The sequence below is a fragment of the Salvia splendens genome, chromosome 15 (genome assembly GCF_004379255.2).
Source record: "Salvia splendens isolate huo1 chromosome 15, SspV2, whole genome shotgun sequence".
Classification (NCBI taxonomy): Eukaryota; Viridiplantae; Streptophyta; class Magnoliopsida; order Lamiales; family Lamiaceae; genus Salvia; species Salvia splendens.
Window position 1 is genome coordinate 8997284 of NC_056046.1, and position 16735 is coordinate 9014018.

General features: G+C 34.7%; 3 protein-coding genes and 1 long non-coding RNA gene across 5 annotated transcripts; 2 read left to right on the plus strand and 2 right to left on the minus strand.

The window, feature by feature from the left end:
• Positions 1-441: 441 nt before the first annotated feature.
• Positions 442-1780, minus strand: LOC121767547 (myb family transcription factor PHL8-like). 2 transcript variants are annotated; one of them, XM_042163837.1, is made up of 6 exons: positions 1550-1780; positions 1400-1476; positions 1281-1323; positions 1146-1209; positions 979-1048; positions 442-908 (listed from the first exon to the last, which is right to left on the minus strand). In XM_042163837.1, the coding sequence occupies exons 1-6, from the start codon at positions 1671-1673 to the stop codon at positions 624-626; spliced, it is 663 nt and encodes a 220-aa protein (XP_042019771.1). In that variant the 5' UTR covers positions 1674-1780; the 3' UTR covers positions 442-623. The 2 variants fall into 2 exon arrangements, with proteins under 2 accessions (XP_042019771.1, XP_042019770.1); XM_042163836.1 differs by having other exon boundaries at positions 442-914; positions 1550-1777.
• LOC121767548 lies at positions 765-1282 on the plus strand. Its single transcript, XR_006043132.1, has 2 exons — positions 765-902; positions 997-1282. It is a non-coding gene; the product is annotated as an uncharacterized LOC121767548 (long non-coding RNA).
• A 6979-nt stretch (positions 1781-8759) lies between the features above and the next one.
• Positions 8760-9245, plus strand: LOC121766673 (calmodulin-like protein 2). The gene has a single exon (XM_042162944.1). The coding sequence runs from the start codon at positions 8760-8762 to the stop codon at positions 9243-9245; it is 486 nt and encodes a 161-aa protein (XP_042018878.1).
• A 569-nt stretch (positions 9246-9814) lies between these two features.
• LOC121767675 (transcription factor CSA-like) lies at positions 9815-11092 on the minus strand. Its single transcript, XM_042164003.1, has 3 exons — positions 10648-11092; positions 10226-10552; positions 9815-10151 (listed from the first exon to the last, which is right to left on the minus strand). Exons 1-3 carry the CDS (start codon positions 10994-10996, stop codon positions 10027-10029), a joined length of 801 nt encoding a protein of 266 aa, XP_042019937.1. The 5' UTR covers positions 10997-11092; the 3' UTR covers positions 9815-10026.
• Between the last annotated feature and the right edge of the window lie 5643 nt (positions 11093-16735).

The following is a 16735-nucleotide window of genomic DNA, read 5'->3' on the forward strand; positions in this document are numbered from 1 at the left end:
TTCGGCAGTGATCGGGCGAGTGTTGATGCCCAAAATCATGAGAATCCTTGTCAAACAGAGGATTATGAATTAGGATCACGATCACTCTTGATTGCACAGTAAATTTTTGGTTTTATTGGTTTTCACCTTCTTGTACAGAGTTTACGTTGCAATCTTCAATTCTCAAGATTTGGAAATTGGAATCGAGTTCAAAATTTCTTGCGTTTATGCATAGACATTTAATTCAATTCTGCATAATAGACTTTAAAAAATACTATTCCTAATCGAGTCATTTTTCTAGATTACAAATAAAATCACACAAGTATTATCGTACTACTATCAGATATATAAAAAAACAACTCTTTTTTGGGTGTCATTGATTTGAACTTGAGTTACTAACTTCACACTTGATTTGAAAATAGAATTCCACCAAAAACATTATGTAACTCTACAATATCCAAACGATTCATAAGATGATTTCTTTCATTTGTTCTGTATTAAAAGAACCAAATATGTGAATAAAATAAGAAACAAAATCACATGCACGCAAGTCCAAAGTCTAAACGGAACATTTAATACATTAGAAATTAATGGCTCCCACACTAGGCTAACAAAATACTACTAACACAGTACTTATGCTTAAATCAGCTGTTCAAGTTGAACAACTTGGATTCCTCATCCACACTCTCTCTTGCTGGATGCAGAGACAGACTGAGAAAGCTCTCATCCACCTCTTCGCCATGTCCCAACACTTGGTTTCTTGCATCGTTTTCGGAAGAGTCCACCATTGATACCAGATCAGCAAGCTGAGCTCTGGCATTCTCTGCTTCAACGGAGCAAGAACCGTATTCGCATATTGTTTCTTGAGCTTTTCTCAACACTCTTTGCAAGAACTTGCCTTGAGCTTCCACTCTTTGCTGCAGGTGCTTCTGAACCTTCAAAATATATATACACCTTTCATTATTGATCAACATTATAATAAGATCTGTTGTTTTGTACCTCGATTTGTTCGTGTAGTTTCCTCTGCACCTCCATTTGCACTTGCAGAGCCCTCGTCATCTGCAAATTTCTGATCAATCAATTCGCGTTAGTATTTTCCCTTCAACAAAATATACAATAAAAGTATGTTAATGTTTTTTTTATCAACAATGTGTAGCATTTATTACTGTTTAGCAGCGCTGTGGCAGGTGGCCTTGTTGGTGGAGTGACGACTCATTTTCTCATCACATTCTGTGTGGAAATGAAAAGAATTATGAATGTTTACTAGTAATTAGATTAGTTGCATGGAAAAATATGCGTACTAGTTTCTTGCTTATGTTGGTGGCTCCTTCCAATCCTATATTTCTGCAAGTGAAACAACTCTTGTCACAATGAATGAAGAAATTGGACTGCAATTAATATGAAAGATAATGAGTATTACCTGCAAATGGCTCTTGAGATGGTACAAAGTGAGGCCATCGACGCCCATGACCCTCATCAATGACTTAGGAGTGGCTTCTGTTACAAACAGGAGGTGGTCAGGTATAAAAATGAAGTAGCAAATCAAAAACAGAGAGAGAAAGGTCTCAACTCTCAACGCCACCGAGCTGCTCGATAGCAGCTAAGAACTGGTGGTGCAGCTCCCAAGTCCATCTCAGTCTCGGTTTTGCATCACCTGATAGAACCAGCCTCATTTCCTTGCTGTGAGAAGACATTTGTTTTTTTAAGGATGATGTATGTGTGTTTATGTTTATAGTAGTTAGTTTGAGACATGCATGTAGGTAGTATGTTTATGGTAAGAAAAGTCAAGTGTGAATGAAGGAATATATGCCGTGAGGCTCTTTTACTTTGTCTCTCATCTCCCATTTTTGGATTCTGTACTTTGTTTATTCTGTTTTGTTGTTTGACTTGGAAGATTGAAGAGAATATGTGTTGCCAGAGAAAGCAACACGCTTCCAAGAATGGTTTGTTTTTATCCATCCCTTTCTCTCTATAGTGTTTGCTGGAGAAGCTTACAGATGATATGAAATGGGATCATCAAACTCAGTGTGGGTGTGAAAAGGAATCTAGGTTAGATTTTAGGACAAGCATAGTATATCTATGTATGATTCATTTTTCATTACAATGTTACAAGGTTTTTGCATGAGCAAACTGATGTAGTCTTTTTTTATTTGCTTCAAGTTCAAAAATGGATTCCAGCTAAATTATTTGTTAAACGTCATTCTTGATGGAAATAGAGACTTGGATATGCTGGTTGAATGCAAACAAATGAAGAATGCTAGCTGTTTATTGGAATGTATTATAAGGGAATCTCCATTTTTCTCTTTCACATGATACAAAGTCTCAAAACTTAATGATGTTCCTCCTTAATAATTGGTGCATGCTTATAGTTTCAGCAAGAAGAGGATCATAATATTATTTTGTGGCCCAAAAGGATGTGGACATTTCAAAGAAGGAAAATTAAAACCCAAAAAAAGAAAGACAAAAGAAAAAAGAAGAGCAAATGAGTTAGCTTTCACTTTAGCCAGCGGATATATATGTACTTGAAATTCTTTCTTACTTTAAGAAATGCGAAAATGAGTAAAGGAGATTCAAGGGAATTTTCAAGATCATAAAGAGAAGGTTCGGAGAAAAAAAAGAAAGAAAAGGTGGAATGTCACTCTATGGATTATTATTATTCTGTTTTGGACCCTATCAAAGAAACATCCTCTAACACGAAAGCATCGATCATTTTAGGATTAGGGCAATTTTGATTCTACAATTGGGTAATGTGGAACACAATAAGTCTTGTCATGACTCACCAATGTATTAATATTTATCCGGAAAAGATTCCTGGAGTGGAACATTATAACAAATGACGGATTCAGGCAAGGTTGGCTAACTTCATCGTTGGTCCATGAGGGTCGGGAAAATGATTTTGGATCCTGCACTTATTCAATGGTGCGACAACTTCATTTTAATTCTTTGAGGTTGAGGTTTACTTCCATTCTTTGTCAGATGTCCATTGGCAATGACAATTGTCACATTGTCAATGTCCAATAACTTTCTTTATGTCTAACTCCCATGTGTTTTTCTTATCGACCATTAATTAGAGTGAGATGTCAACAAGGTAAGTTGTTGGGTTTCGAACTGGTTATGTTGGGCTATTATGTTCGGATCAATTGAATTCAATTATTTCAAGTTATAAAATTGAGAAATTTCAGAAAAAGAGATCAAATTCGCTGATATTTTGGAATTTGAGATTAAATTGTTTGACCTTTCAGGATTTGGATTCGAGGCATGCGAATTTTTCAGAATAAGATATTTTTACATTTTTCCTCTTCTTATTCTTATTATTTTCCTCATAAAATATATAGTAAGCAATTATTTATAAAATTAATTTACATAGAAGCAATTATTTATAAAATTAATTTACATAACATATCACAATCAAATATTTTCTCCTATTAATCAATTTTATGATTCATTTTTTCATGAACTGAACAATCATATTTAATAAATAGTAATTGAAAAAGATGGAGTCTCTCATGTCCTATACATTTTTAATTAATCCCCAAATTATGAAAGGTAAGTGAATTTAATCTCATTTTCTAAATTTTTTCCTATAAAATTATAGGCAAAAGTCCGTTATTTTCAGTTTAATCGATATATACTGATTTCGAATTTAATTAACGTCTGTAAATGGAAGCATGCCCGCTGCCTTTATTTTACATGCTACATTGCCTTCTCCAAAAAAATCGATTAAATAAGAGTTAATTATCGATTAAATAAGTATTTTTTTAATTAACTTGAAATCTCGCGCAATTATGTGTATTGTAATTATAACACCCCCAAATACCAGCATAATACGATTAGTGCGAATCCAGAAATGACACAATTTAAATATTGAAAACACTGGAGATATTTTAATTGCAACATAACAACTAAAAGCCATGCATCTGAAATTACAAATTTAGATTTAAGCCTAGTGTTATTTCGAATAATTAGCTCTTAAAATAACAGGTACATTATATTAAAGAATAAGATGCTTGCATCTTATAAAGTCATGTTTAAAAAGTAAGGGCAATTAAACTTTTAGTCATTGTCATTACAACTTTGATATTAAACATATCAAAGCTATGTAAGTTACAATGATTACCAGGTAGTACTATATAGAATTTATAAATTCAAACACATTTCATATAATATTTCAAGAACTGGCTTATTCGATTTTAAATCAATAGGAGTAGTATATTTTGAGTGTGGCCGCTTTAAAGAAATCTAAATTATATTTTTCTATAATTAATGGTAGCTTCAACTTTTGTATGTATCATGACATTTCTATCCTCCACTCCTTTGTTGTCTGAATAAAGTGTAACTCAAAATAGTTAGAAATCTGATCTGAACATTTCGAGCAATGCAGAAAAGAAGAACGTATCTTAATGAAGGTTGTTTTATGTTAAAAGGCTAATGATGATTATGATTAATTTTGTAGTTTAAGTGGCTGACACCTCACTTCCACTTCTTCCACTCAAAACATTCTTAATCTTTGTAGTAATAATATTGCCTCCTTTTGGATAGAATTGCTTGAGTGGTAGACATTTTTCTTGTAAATATTATTAACATATTTTCCAGTTATCAGATTCCTTCACCATTTCCCTCCAAATGGCGAACTTTCACATGATCCTAGATTTGTCTTCTACTTTTATATATATAATATTAATCATCCAAGTAATTAATTTTGGGTTGGATGTGAATGTTACAGCAACGACATTTATCCAATAAAAGAAAAAACATCCCGTCCAAATTCACCACCTATTTCGAGATTTTGAGTTTTTAAATATATACAATGAGAAAGTTCCAAGGAACGCTAATGTCTATAATAATAAACAGGAGTAATAGTTTTCTTAGTCCATCATACTAATAAACATAAGTAAAAATGTCCAGACATATTGTTACATTGTGTGTCCAATCAATCACAATTGCAGAAAGAAAATAAAAAGAAATGAAAAAAGTGTTTTCCACAATTATATTTTGTTTGACACATTATATGATAATATATCTTTACCACTGAATTTTTATTCAATAAATAGAACTTTCAAAAACACATGGTGGCTCTCAAATCAAAACCATTTATAAGAATTTATGGTTGCCTAATGAAAAGAGAAACCCCATATATATATATATATGATCCAAATCTTTTTACCCAGAGAGAGGTTAGGTAATAACGACATGCACACACATGTTGCACGCACGAGGATAGATTTACTACATGGAAGGTACAACTCAAATACACTAGGTACAGCGCAAAATGCACAGGGTACAACGTAAAGTGCGCATGGTACAACATAAACATAAATTTTATTCTTTAACCGGTGGATTTGGAGTGTGACGATTGTTTGCTCCAGATCCAGGATAATCCCTATTGATCTCCAAATCCAATCTTCTCTCCACCGTCTGATCCACCTGTTTTTTTTTCATGTGAAAAGGTTCAAATTAAACAACAATATTTGATTTTGATTAGTAATGTTCTTGTGTTTTTATATCAGAATATGATTAGTAATGTACCTGCAATGCCATCTCATCAGCTAAGGTAACGCCTGGTGTTTCATGCATCACGTTTATAGCCCCTAAAATCACATCAACAAATAAAAACAAGTCAAATATTAAGCATAAACGATTAGTAATAAAATTGATGAGAATGAGAAACAGCCTAGCTATATAAGTAATTTACTTGTGGAGGCAGTGGGGAGATTGATGAAGGAAATGAGGAGAGAGAAAGCTAGTAGAGAGAGAAGGGAATAATTGGGTGACATTTTTAAGCACCACATTGATGTGTTTGGTTTGATGTATGGAAAACCTGTTCCATATTTATACAAGAAAATTTAGTGTTCCAAAAGTTGGGAATCCTATTGTGGAGGACTACCTAACCTATGCTTGTTTTAATACACAAAGGTGGTGTTCGGTTTCCAAGATAAAATAATACCAAGATATAATCTAGGATTGAGTTGTGAGATTATTTTAGTCATATGGGGTTAGCTATGACTAATTATCTCATGATTATCCATCTAGGATTGAGTTGTGAGGTTGAATCTCATGAACCAAACACACTACAAATTTAATCTTGGATATAATCTTGCAAACTGAACACTCCAAAATTGTGGGCTGTCTGTTTTTTTGTTGCATGTGGAGGTACATTTTGTTTGATTGATTAAGATTAAATTGTTTCGAGATTATTGGAGATTTAATTGATTACAGGTTAACATTGGGAAGACCAAAACTCATAAACAAATTGATTTGTGGTGCGCTTCATTGTCATATGCAAGATTATGTATCGCACCGTATCTACTAAACAAACAACATTCGTATAATCTTCATTTTCTACTTTTAATAACGAAACTTATGCATGCTTAATATTTTACATGGTATATTTAAGTTTAATCATATGTTTATTTATCTTGAAAAAGCCTACTTAATGTGTCATGTTATTATACGTTCCACATGAAACAATACGTGGTCCAAAACAAATGCCTCACGGGGAATAATATAATACTATAATGTAGTATAGGATTTAGTAGGATTCCAAAATTCAAATATTGTTTCATGTAATTGATTAAACTATGAGTGATTTGATCTAGTTCAATGCACAGACATAATTATGTCATTGTATGAGTTGTGCTTGTTTAATCAATGGATTATTAAATAATGGAGCACTAGGTGAGAAATAGATTAAGTCAATGGTGAGAAATATGAAAATAAATCCCACTGAAAAAGGTGGAAACTGGAAAGTGAAAGATGCTACAAAATTGAAGATTTTGAATTTGTAGTTCTCATGTACTAATAACCTAAAGTCGGATAGTTGAATCGAGTTTGTATCACGAATGGATTAATAAGATAAACCAAAATTAATTCGACACTAGAATTTCTCAGTAATTGAATTAATTAGTCTCCCAAACCTTCACTATTCCAAACATAATTAAACTCATAAATAAAATAAACCTTGAAAAAGCTAAGATTTTTCAATCAATGAATTAACATAAGAGTGACAGATTGGCATAAAATCAGAGTTATTTTATTAAACATAATGTAAGATTGGATTAGTTTTTGTAGCTCTAGCTAGTACAAATGTACCACTTTCTCCAAATGCAAATTAGTGCGTTTTTGTCGGCCAAATATGTAAAGATGATGCTTTATGCTTCTCACACACACACACAGAAATGTGATCATTATACCATTGTTTTGTTTCAACTTGAACATATTGACACTTCACACTTGAGTTGGAAGATTATGCTATCCTATTAATTTAAAGGCTGGATTACATTATTGTGGGATTAATTGCAATTAGATTAGGTAATTGTGATGGGAATGGCGTACAAAAGCACATGTTGGGGCAAAGATTGCATCACAAATCTTGATATGATCTTTCCCTCGTCTCCTTTAGATATATACTACTCCTATATTAGTGGACGCCAAAATTCTTTCTATCTTACAAAACTTACATACTTAAAATATGTTTGGTGAATTATTTAGTCCCTAGTTTTGTTTCTTTGTTTTTCCCATATGCTTAATAACAATTTATATGTCATAATTAGATAACGTTGATATCAATGTGGAATTTTATCGAGAGCGGCGCTGTAGTTTGGTCGAATATGGTGCAATATGTTAAAAAAAAATTAAACATAGTTTTTGAATCTGTCACATTTAATATGTCAAGTACTTAATCTCTTATGTATAATTACATGCTAGTACAATTTTGCACATAAGCATAGGTTCAATCATCTAGTGGATATCCAAAGTAGTTGTTGCCATGAAAACTTTTTCTATAAATTTTAAAAAATCTTTAATTGAAACCGCTGATACTCTTCATGAATAGTTTTATTCAAGATCTTGGGCCTTAATTTGATTATATGAATTTTATGGTTATACACTTCTTCGTGAGCCGACATAGTCACCTAAAACATGGGCCTGCTTAAGGCCGTAAATAAAAAAATGTGGTGATACAAAATCATTAAAAAAAATGTTGACTAAATAAATTGTTATTTCCTCTAAATTTAACCCAAAAAGATCGTAAATAGTAGTAGTAACTTTGTTGACCAATATTTTTTGTGTTTAAATAATGATATTTGTCTCACTATAAGTTATTGTAGACGAAAATGTTTATCCACCCCTGTTTTCTTAAAAAATTATTTGTATATAAAAATAATCATCTTATTAAAAATGTTATTTTCGAAAAATATTTAACTTTTCTATCACGAACAACTAAACTAAAAAGAATATTCACAATTCATATATAGTTGAATAATGAATTATACTGTTATGTTATCAATCTAAAAGATACTAATATTAGTCAATCCTCAATTCTATTCATCTCATACCTCCAATTATAATAATAAAAAAAATGAAGACGTGTGATTTCCACTTAATGCACATAGAAGTTTCTTGGAAACTTCGGATTTAATTCATTACATCATCGCAGTGATTTCTTGACAATTCCATTACAGCCTCTGCCTATTAATAACCCAATAAATTTCTTGGAAATTTTGCAGAATCAAATCCTATGTTTCATCTATAGTAGCAGTATTAAATATAGCCTATTTCACACCACACGGCACTTCTCAAAAATTAATTTGACCTTCAACCTCAACATGAGCCATTTTTTTAATCTATAAATACCCTTAGTAAGTTATTACATCATATCCAGAACAAATTCAAACCCCCCCCCCCCCCCCCCTCCAAGAGAAAAAAAAAATTGTAAAAAAAAACCAATGGAAAACATTTTTCAAAAATTGCTTCTTGTTGGGTTCAAATTTATTTTAACTGACATGGATGATATTTTTTCAAGAATCCATTTCTCCCTCCATGATTTTCCACTGATATTATCAGGAAAGTGGGAAATTTTCTTGGGAAAAAACAGAGGAAAATCCATTATTTTAGAGAAAAGCTCTGCAAGGGATGATATTAAAAAAGTTGGATTTGCAGAAATCAACTCGATGTTGAATAGAGTTGGAATAGTAGGATTGGATGATTATGAAAATAAAAGTAATCTAGGTGAAGAAGATTTTGTGGGATTGTTTAAGGAGGAAGAGCCTAGTTTCGAGGAGATTAAGGAAACATTCATTGTGTTTGATGTAGATGAGGATGGTTTTGTCGGCGCTGAAGATTTGCAGAGAGTTTTTCTTAGCTTAGGTTTGAAGGAAGGTTGCAGTTTGGATGAATGCAAGTATATGATCAAACGTTTCGATGTTAATGGTGATGGTTTGATTGATTTTCAAGAATTTGTGTCTTTAATGTATAAATGCCTAGCATAGGTATTTGGAGATTTTACTTTTGTTTAATCGTATGTTATGAACACTTTCATTTTAAAGAAATATACATTGAGTTCTAGCTAATTGAACCTTATACCACTCACAATCAAATTAGTGAAATTTCTTGAACACTATCAAATTATCAATATAACAACATTGTATCACAATTTCTAATAGTCACCATAGTTATTCGTATTGGAGTATCTTGTTGTCGAATTTTCTCTTTAACAAAAGTGTTAACGGATTTTCCTTTCCACACGTGTTTATAATTAAATTAACATCTGCATATAGATGGAACATTTATCATCCTAGTAGTTATGTAAAAACATCAATAGTTTGCATATTTTCCTCTCTTGGGCAGATACACGAAATCTTCCGCCTACTCTATAAAATCTATCGTCCATCACTATTTAAAAATGTAATTTTCCCATTATGAATCTTAAGATTATACAAAGTGCTAATATAAAATTAAATACGAACGCAAAAATAATCGGATACTACCAAATATTCAGTGGGAACAATTTAGTCCGTTTGTGAGTGAAGTGTTAATATGACAAAAAGAGTAGACGGGAAATCCATAAAAGCGCATTGAACTACAGTAGTAATGGTTCGTGGAAGCTCATGCCAACACAGCAATCTTAAATGAAGCCCAAACTTGTTAAATTTATAGAGAGAGAAGGCAATAGTAATATAGAGAGAGAGAGAGAGAGAGAGGTATTTGAACATCTGAAGAAAATGATGTTTCATCCAAAAACCAAGTGAACAAGTGACAAACTGTATGGTCTCACAAACCCCCAACACCAAGAAAGTCTATAAACGCCGCCTCCCTCTCTCTCTCCGCCGCCTGTGACACTTGGAAGTACACATTCCCGTCCTCCAATTCGTCTGTCCTCTGCATCCCCTCACCGCCTGCATACGTTAACCATTAATTAAACTTCAATTTCCTCATTGTAATGTAGATAGAAATTACCAAAAAAAAAAACCTTGAAAGAAAGCAAGAGACGATTGTGGGGCCCAATAGGCGGGAGGGAAGGGGAGGTCGTCGTCGTCGACCCTTTTGAAGACTAATTGTCCCATTTTGCGGCGGCGGTGGGCGGTGGATTGCTCTCTGTATTTCCTAGCCATGATAACATGCCAATGATTCTTCACGGCGTTGTCGGTTCTCCCCGGAAACAAGCGCGCAATCATCGCCCATTTGTTTCCGTACAACCGGTGCGCCGCCATCAGCCTCTCCTCCTCCTCCTCCGTGAACGCCCGCCTGTTTATCCTCGGGTCCAGCTGGTTGAACCACCGCAGCCTGCAGCTTTTCCCTTCCATATCACAAAACAAAATGAGTACCAATTAATTTCGAATTTCAATTTTTAATGTTGAGATTATTGAGAAAGAATTGATTAATTTAATCTACCAGATCTTCCTTCCAATTTCTCGGCGATGAGATTCCAATTTTGGGGGCCGTAGAGGGCGACGAGCTCCTTCAGTTTGGTGTCCTCGGCGGGGCGCCAATGGCCTCTAGCGCAGAGCTTGGCCTTGCCGCCGCCGTGGGAATGCATGTCGGAGGAGTCATGATCGTCGGATTCAACGGCGGCGTTGAGATCGATGAGATGATCGGCGCCGGAGTCGGAGCCCCAGTTTTCCGGTGCGGCATTTTTGTGGGCTATGGAGAGATTTCTCATGCCGAGAAAAGGCATTGGAGAGGAAGGGGAGAGTGAGGAGTAGAAATTGGAAGCCCCATATATAAAGCTACAGCTCTCCATATTTGAACAAAAAAAGGAATTTTGTTTTGTGACATAAAAAAAACGCTACAGTAATGTCAGGATCATCTTTGACGAACGAAAATGGAGCTTCTGATGGGAGAGGGAGAGAGAAATTTTATGCAACAGAATGGGGTTCAGATTATTAGATATATAGGCTGGTGATGATCAGCGGTAACGTTAATTAATTAAATAAATACTACTTCATTTGTCCCACGGTACACTCATATTTCACTTTTATCATAAATGTTAGTATGTTCCACGATCCACCAACTTATTTTATCCATAAAACTAATACTCCATCGGTCGAATAAAAATATGAACACTTTTCATTTTGGTATGTCCCAAAATAATATCACTTTTATTTTTGATCACTTCTTTCTCTCTAATAAAGTGGGCTTCATTATCCACAAAAAATATTCAAATTACTTTTTATTCTTATGGTATTAATGGGGTATATATAGGTGAAACTCTCATTTCACTAACATATTAATCATTTTCTATTTACATTTTTAAAAATTCATGCCTAAAATAAATAGGATTCATAATCTACTATGGGAAGGAGGTAGTAAGGGCACCCGCAATGGGGCGCCCTACGTCGCGGACGATGGCACGCATTTTACTTTAAAAAATGCATTTGCATGGGATCGAACCCAGGTCTATTGCTTGGAAGACAATAATCCAAACCATTGGACTACAAACAATAATTAAAATATCTTGAAAACTAAATTATTTTATACATTTATTAAGATGATAATGTGATAAAAATGATAATTTATGATTAAAAAGTAGAATTCGGTGAAACGAGAATTTGCTTCTTCGAGTTATTAAGATGATTATGTTGTGTGATTGAAATGAAGATTTTTTTATAAATGTATTAATTTTTAATCAATGCAATCTTCGCCGGTTTTAGTTACTCGTTGTGTTTTTTAATTAGTTTGAATTACATATTTGAAAACATTTAAATTAATTAACAAAACAATAGTAAACATATAGGGCGCGCCTTAAGGCGCTATATTGCAGGTGGGGATAGGAGGATAAAACTGATGACGCGGCACACCATTGCTAATGGCCTAATACCACATCCGAGTACTCCGTATATTTTAAATTATGGAGTACTACATTATTGTTTTTTTATATCAAATTCGTACACAGATAAATAATTAATTGAAATTAAAAGATAAAAGACCAAACAGATTGGAAGAAGCATAGGGATTGAGGCAGCACTCAACAGATTGGAAGTGAGGGTAGTTAGACTTAGATTGTGCTGCTACTACTATTTTATTTATTGAGTTGGGATAAAAAAAAACAACTAGAGTTAGTTATTAATCCATGTATTTTATAGAAGTAGAAGCGAGATTTCTGCTTCTTTGCTTCTTCACTTCCACACACACTTCACAATTCATATACAACTGCCTCATTACTTTTAGTTACTCCATATGATATGAGAGAAAGAGAATTAACCACACAACTAATGTATAAATAAATATACTAGTAAATAGCTTGTGCTATGATATTTTCTCTCTGTATGTATATTTGTAATTGTACGTATGGAAGAATGTATTACTATGTCTTATTTAAATCCACAGACACACATGTCACTCTGCATAAATACAGCCCCCCTCTATCCCTATCAATCCAAATCCAAATCCCATATATCTACGCGATTTCCTCTCTGTAAAAAGATTTTAATTACATCATACTATGATAATGACTGCATTTAATTTTACAGTAAATCCATGGGTACAAAAGATTTGGTTTCGCCCCCGAGACTGATCATATTATTATAGTAAAATAAATTGACACTGGATGCCCTCACGAATAAAATGTTTCTAAAACAATTACTCCTAGAATATATCGCTCTCAATTCGCTAGGATTATAAATTTACTAATATATCCGTCATACATCGGTGATTTTGTGTCATTTACTAGGAAAATAAGAGTTTCTAAAAGCATCTCGAATGGAAGAGGTAAATGGAGATGTAAACTTGTATAACTATCATATTTACTTTTTTTCATGAAAAATCATTATTCAAGTGGAGAGGTATTTGAGAAGGTATTATACATTTTTTCATTTTGAAAAGATATCTTTACCTCCCCATCAATGGAGAGGTAAAAACTTATAACTATCCTATTTGTCTTCTTTTTCATGAAAAACCCTTCTCCAAGGGGAAAGGTATTTGAGAAGGTTTACGCTTTATATTTTTTAATGCATTTTGTACTATTAATTTATTTTTAAAAAATAATTTACCTTTATATATATCTTTTCCCTTTAGAATGTGTTACTTTTTAGAAGTGTATATTTTACTTTTTAAGAAGGTAAATAAATAATATACATTTTCTATATACCTTCTCCCATTGAAGATGCTCTAACAGCAACGGATCGACAATTTCAAACTATTAATCGAACACATTAAAGAATAAATAAAATATTTGAATAATTTTACTAAAAAAATATACTCCCACAAAACGTTTATTAGTATTATAAATTCTCTATCACTTAATGTATTTGTCATGAACTTTTCTATTTAATTTGTTTCATAAAAGATGTTATACAGAAAAAATTCACTTCCATATTATGGAGTAGTATATACTATTCCAATTAAAAATAATAGTAGCAATTTACAATGCATACGACTGAGATGTCATTCAACCCGCAATTAAAGACACAGAGCTTATGCGATAAAATTAAACAAAATTTAATAATCGAAGAGACAATAAAGGCAATTTAATGTAATATCCCAATGAATAAGGTTGTAAAGCAATACAAATTGAGTAATGCAGGAGAAAATAATGGCTGGATTCAGAAAATAGGGACGAAAATGTAGTGCCTAAAAATGAGATTCCGGCGATACAAAGAAGAATCGGCGTACGAAGTAATTGTCCTGCAAACTCCAACTCCAACTCCAACTCCGGTGGTACTCAAATTATCATTTCATACATGGGATTCATCCTTCGGTCATAATATTTGAATTATATCATTTTTGTCTTCTATTTTACTACTGTATTATATTTACATTAAAACTGATATTGTATATCAGTAAGACTATTACTAATTGATAGAAGTAATTATAAAATTTACAATTCTTACTTTCGATTATATAATGGTGGGTATTGAATGTAATTTTAGGATCTAATTAAGAACAACATTAACACTTCTATATATAGTAGGGTTTATTTACACTTAATTAAGTGTAAAATAGTACGCACACTTTGTTTATGGGCAGTAGGAGAATAAGCATTAAGAGCATCAGCAATGGCGCCCCTCCCGGCGGAATTCCGACCGACGTGCCGAAATTCCGCGGCGGACGTCCGCCATTATGCATGGTATGCACGGATACGGAATTCCGCCGGGGACACCGCAGTTCCGTGGCGTTTACGCTGAATTCCGTCACGACGCCGCGCGGACGTCTGCCATTGCGTTGATTCCCACGGCGTCCGCGCGGAATTCCCGTTTATTGCATTAATTTTTTTTTAAATTTCTATATATACGGCTCGTTGAACTGCATTTCATCCGCACCACTTGTTTTAACAAGTTTCTCCCTCTACATTTCTTTTATATATCCGGAATGGATGGTAGTGGTAGTGGTAGTGGTAGTGGTGGGCATTATGAACACATGATGCGTCTGATTCATGCATGTGTGCGGGAATTAGCGGAGAGGAAGGAACAAGCGGCCTTGGCGCCGGCGGTACCTCGACCCATCCATCGTCGAACTATAATACCCGGGGACCACCTCACTGCCCACGCTCGGTTGTATGAGGATTACTTTGCGTCGGAGTCACGGTTTGAGGAGAACCTGTTCCGGCGACGGTTTAGGATGCATCGTCCGCTCTTTCTGGGTATCGAGGGCGCTTTGGAGCCTCGATACGGGTATTTCAGGGTGCGGGAGGATGCGGCTGGTAAACCCCGCCACAGGAGGATGCGGCTGGTAAACCCGGCCACACGCCGATTCAGAAGTGCACTGTCGCAATCAGGCAGCTGGTATACGGAGGCGCGACCAACATGTTTGACGAGTACCTCCACATCGGCGAGACGACTGCCCGCGATTGCCTGAAGTATTTTTGTCAGGGCGTTAGGGAGATATTCGGGGATAGGTATCTTCGGAGGCATACCCCCGAAGATTGTCAGGCTCTGCTGGATATGCACGGGAATCAGCACGGGTTTCCGGGGATGTTAGGCAGCATAGATTGTATGCACTTGGAATGGAAGAACTGTCCCGCTGCCTGGAAAGAGATGTACACTACTGGTTTCAAGGCCAAGAATCCCACGATGATCCTTGAAGCGGTAGCTGACTACCGGCTGTGTATTTGGCGTGCCTATTTTGGAGTAGCCGGGTCTAACAACGACATCAACGTCCTCCGGTCGTCGTCCCTTTTCAACGAGCAGTGCATGGGCGTTGGTCTGGCCGTCAACTTCGTCGCCAACGGCAACCAGCACAATATGAGCTATTATTTGGCGGATGAGATATACCCTATGTGGCCCGTCTGTGTGAAGACGATCAGATGTCCAGCAGATGAAAAGAAGATATATTTTGCGGGTCGCCAGGAGGCAGCGCGCAAAGATTTGGAGCGGGCATTTGGTGTGCTCCAGGCTCGATGGGCGGCAGTGAAGGTTCCAACACGACTGTGGTATGTTGACAGCATCGCCGACATCATGTACGCATGTATAATCATGCACAACTTGATTGTCGAAGATGAAGGTCCAACACTGACTGATTGGACCAATGATGATGTTGGTGCTGCGGGTCCAAGTCACGGCATGGCCACTAGCAATGTACGCATGGGGATACCCCATGACGATGTCGATCGAGTCCGTGCATTTGCTGACTTGTGCCAAAGACAAGCCAATGTTCGGCTCCAGAACGATATTATTGAAGAAATATGGCAGCGGAGGGGTCGTCGTTGATGTAGTTTTTAATTATCGAAATGCTTTTTTTAATTTGGTGAAATGTACTTTTTTTTATTTAATGGAATTTTTTCCCTATTTGTGTCGAAATTTTAATTCCGTAAATTGTTTAAATCCAGAAATTATTTAATTTGTGAATTTGTTGTTTTTTTTAATTGTGGGAAGTCCTTGAGGGTGTCCGCCACTGTGCAGTGGGAAGTCCTTATGATGTGGCAGTGTAGTGAAGTCCGTATGATGTGGCAAGAGGTGTTTTTGGGAATTTCGCGGGGAATTTCGCGCCACTGCTGATGCTCTAAGTACGTGTAGCCTGCGCCATAGCTCTTACTGAAATAATAAAAGTTTTTCAAACAAAATAAGGAGCAACAACAAAGGCACCATTTAACAACGAACGAATTCATATGTAACACCCAAAAATCCGTTGTAATTAATCATGTTTACCAACCACCAAAGGCTGCGTCACGGATCTAGAATTTTCATATTGGGGGTGCGATAAATAATCATGTTTATCTCAATTTTTTCTATTAAGTCATTTCATTAAATAAAAAAAATTAGACTTATTACTTGAAAAAAAATTCACTATTATGTTGGGGATTTTTAGATATTTATATAACAAAAAATGTATTTTAATTTATAGAAAGTTCAAAATATTTAAACTAAAATTAAAATGCAATCATATTTTCTGTAGAATCTAAAATATGAGCATAATAGAAATCATATACAATAAAGATATATTCAAATTTAAAATATGAGCATAATAGAAATCATAAATAATAAAGATATATTCAACCATACATGCTTTATTAGGTTCCTACTGTGGAGTAAAGGAGAAAAAAATA